The 4,149-nt window shown below is 38.2% G+C and overlaps 1 protein-coding gene across 1 annotated transcript in view; it reads left to right on the plus strand.

Moving 5' to 3' along the window:
* The first annotated feature begins 889 nt into the window (after nucleotides 1-889).
* The window catches only part of LOC106470286 (bcl-2-related ovarian killer protein homolog B-like), a 75,253-nt gene continuing 71,993 nt past the window's right edge, over nucleotides 890-4,149 (plus strand). Inside the window, exon 1 of the mRNA XM_022399673.1 lies at nucleotides 890-1,666. Coding sequence (XP_022255381.1) covers nucleotides 971-1,666 — 696 coding nt within the window. The 5' untranslated portion in view covers nucleotides 890-970. The remainder of the gene's footprint in view (nucleotides 1,667-4,149) is intronic.

A 4,149-nucleotide genomic window follows, 5' to 3' on the forward strand; every position in this document is an offset into this window, starting at 1 on the left:
CGGGTATCGAAACCCGGTTTCTAGCGTTGTAAGTCCGCAGACATACCGCTGTGCCACTGGGGGGTCGCTCTATTAAGAGTTTATCGTTTGTGAATAATACAAATATCTGTTTGTCAAATATCAGTAGATATTTTGTAAAATGGTTCAACATTTCAACGCTGTTTTGTGCGTTATTAAAGACGAGTTCTGTACTGCTATGTCTATTTGACAAAAATAGTGGTTGTGAAGAGATAAGTGAGTTGTAATTATCATAGACACGACTTAGAGCCTGTAAAAATATAGAATTATGAAATTACCAGGATATAAAACTCTATTTTAGGTTAATCATACTTCTTCAGATTTGTGTCATATATTTTTCTTATCCATTAACTTTACTAAACATACTTATTTCACAAACGCTAAAAACATCAATTTGCAAATAATTAAACAGACGTTCCTTTCTGACGAATAGTTACATCGAAATGCATTTGATAACGTTGCTCACGGATGTCCGTGATTAAACTATTAGTTGATGATCTTTTATTGTCAAAGACCTTGAAGTTTTATACGACCACAATTGCCTAAACAGACATTTGTATATTTATCACCTTGTATCAGAAGGAATTTATATACCGCAAAATTCTTTTCACTGTAACTAACAAGCTCGGGTTGAATAGAACCCGTTTCTTGATAGATTGATGGCATTCACTCGTTAGATAACTGCCTGGCCTGCCGTCTATCGGCAAACCACTGAACCTTCCCCAATCAGGCCGGTTACCATAAAACGATGCATGAGTTGAATCCAAGCAACAATTCTTGCCGGATGTTGACACTTCAGACGGCTACAAACCACCGCTAAGGGAATTAATCTATGCTTTCTATTGAAACCATTTGAGGAAACTTGGGATAATGTTCTTTAGTAGAAATTCAGAGGCAAAAGCACAATTAATTTATGAACTAATATACTTCCTTTGAGTAACACGACTTCCGGATGGCTCTATCTCCTGTAACAAGTAACGGTGTGACTGGACGGAATGACCATAACAATCGACCAAGAAAATTGAGTTTGCAAGTGGTATTTCCTCGGCCTTCACTTTCAGGTTATGCTGCTGCAATCGAGAATGCACGAGAGGCTCAGATGGCAGGTGTACGACGCCGCAAGCTAAGCAGGGTGACTCACAAACTATCTACAACAATCGGTTGGCGCGCGGTAGTCTCACAGGATGAAGTTATAAGTCAGGCCCAGAGTCTTTGTAGCCGCTACCTCCGCTTGAAATTGCGTTCGTGCATTGCAGTGCACAAGAAACTTGGACTCCAACGCTTGAGAAGCCTCAGTAAGATCTCCAACGACCCTATTCTAACAGAGGTGGGAGAGCAACTGCTCCACATGGCAGGACTTCTCGAGCGACAGAACCCTCGCCTTTTTCACAGTGTTGTGGACGGCGTAGGAATACAGTCAATAACCTCAGAATCAGCAATGCTAAATCTATTCCGGGCTGTAGCTGATGAAGTCTTGCGACAAGACATTTCTTGGGGACGAATCATTGCTCTATATTGCGTTGCTGGAGGACTAGCTCTTGACTGTGTCCGGCTTGGACATCCTGAATATGTGTTGAATCTGGTGCAAGGTATGGGTTCTGTAGTAGAAGGTGACGTAGCGACCTGGATTGTTCAGCAGGGTGGTTGGGTAAGTAGTTACTTTCAGAATACACTGGTGGCTTATCATGTATATTATAATTAAAGACATAATCTAAACACTGTAAAGGCTGAAGTATACCATCACGTACAAGAAAAGGAAGGTTTTTTCTTTTAATTTTTAGGCCCATTGCTATCCATAAGCTAAGTTAATGGTATCACTGATAACGCTCCTCTATGCGCAATGGATGTCCATCAAACCTTGGTCTTTTATCTATAAAATAATCCCATTTTCAGATGTTATCGAAGGCAATCTAAATTTCAAAATTTAGTAAAACTATCATTACGGACGAAAATAATTTGCCACTGAATGCAGGAGCATCGCTTGTTACAGCCCACCGTGGTCACGTGATGCTACATTCCAGAGGTATAAAAGTCACGGCAAATAACTGAAATACAATTTTTTCATTTCTTAACAATCAGTACTGTCTTGTGATTGTTTTTGTTTTTTGTTCACCCGAACATTTTGAAATTTTAAATTTAGTCGCACAATAGACTATCGACACTGTTGTAGTAATCGTAATCGAACCCAGAATTCTAGTGTTTTAGAAGAATATTTTCGCTAAAATTTGAAAATAAGCAATTTGAAGTAGATCTACGCACAACAAAACTAATGGAAATTCTTCACGTTTAAGAAATATCAGACACATAAGAAAAGTATTGCTGTTAAAGCCACAAACATTGATAACATGCTTATTCAGTGGAAGACTATGAGTTATAGATGCAAATAAACGTTTGTACTTACCTAATGAATCACATTCATGAATGTAATTTGTTTGTCTGCTTCGGATATTCGCGCATGGCTGTGCAAAGAATGTCGGTGCCAAGTGTCCCTAATTTTCAACTATTAGATTGAATGTTGTTGTTTTTTCTTTACTGTTTGAAAAGCTACACAATGAACTATCTGTGCTATGCACACCACGGGTATCAAACCCGGTTTTTAGCGTTATAAGCTTTTAGACTTATCGCTGTGCCTCTGGAGGCAAGTTACATGGAAGACAGCTAGTAAACAGCATCCACCGTCAACTCTTGGGCTGCTCTATCAAATCGTGAGATTTTACCGGCGTTATTTTAATGCAGACATAATCCCAAGGTGCTGAGCGCGACTCAACTACAAATGGACACAATCCATGAATCCAATATTCGATTAGACCATTGGCAGTGAGTAGTGCTGGATAGCCGTCTTCCCTCTAGGGATGGTTAGTTCTTGAGCATCTTTACACGAAGTTCAACAAAAAGCAAGCCTTTTTCTTTTCTTTTTTGTCTTTTCAAGCTGAACTCTTTTTTTTAAATATTATATGCACCAATCAATCTCCTTAAAAGTTGTTGTGGTTAACCTTTCGTATTTTTAGAATTAAAATTGTGTAGAATATTTCTCATTTTATTTTCGCTATTCTATATGTTTTCAAACATTTGGTTTATTAGGGTTATTTATGTGCAGTTCTATTATAAGTGAGACCCTGTCCATTATACATGTTTTGTACCTTTTGAAATTGAAATTTTCGGATTTTCATTTTTAACTACTGTGAACGCTATGCTTTTTCTCTCATCACCTTACTATACCTTTCTGATTTCAATACACTAAATCAGTGTTTTCCCGATTTTATATAGTGGTGCTCCTTAACTCAGCAAAATTTCATTACGCCCCCTTCATTGGTTTGGTTTGTTATGAATTTCGCCCAAAGCTACACGAGAGCTATCTCCGCTAGCCGTCCCTAATTTAGCAGTGTAAGACTAGAGAGAAGGCAGCTAGTCATCACCACACACCGCCAACCCTTGGGCTAATCTTTTTACCAACGGATAGTGGGATTGACCGACACATTATAACGCCCCCACGGCTGAAAGGGCGAGCATGTTTGGTGTGACGAGATTGCGAGTCGAGCGCCCTAACCACCTGGCCTGCCCCCCTTTTCGTAAGTGATGACAGCAAAATCAGCATTTGATTACTTGTTTTTAATATTTTTGTTAAATGAGAAATAAATATGAGAGCAAAAATAAAAACAAAAGCTTTGAGAGCAAAATGATAGTTTTTTTTAGGTTATCGTCGTTTCCAGCTCTTCTGTTTCTTCCGTCGTTATTTTTGGGCTCTCCAGCCAAAAGGCTGCCCCCCCCCCACTCAGCCACCAGTACGCGCGCCCCAAAGACTGGAAAACACTGCATTGAATAACGTTAATGACATCTTACAATATTAATATTTCCACTTAATAGCTAAATATCTTATTTTTCAATTACTACCTATTTTATATTTCTTCATTAGCAGTTACGTTATTATTAAAATTTCTGATCAAAAGTAAACTGACTAAAGTAATTTAAAAATAAAATATATTGACTAAAATACTTAGATGTGATTCATTACACCAGAAAATTAATGCTGTTTGAATACAAGGAGGGAAACAACCCCTCTGTAGCCACAAATAAAATCAAAAAAGTTTATGGAAATGTTTTGAACATTCGTAAGTGTCAACGATGGTTCAG

Source organism: Limulus polyphemus, unplaced genomic scaffold (genome assembly GCF_000517525.1).
Source record: "Limulus polyphemus unplaced genomic scaffold, Limulus_polyphemus-2.1.2 Scaffold103, whole genome shotgun sequence".
Taxonomy (NCBI): domain Eukaryota; kingdom Metazoa; phylum Arthropoda; class Merostomata; order Xiphosura; family Limulidae; genus Limulus; species Limulus polyphemus.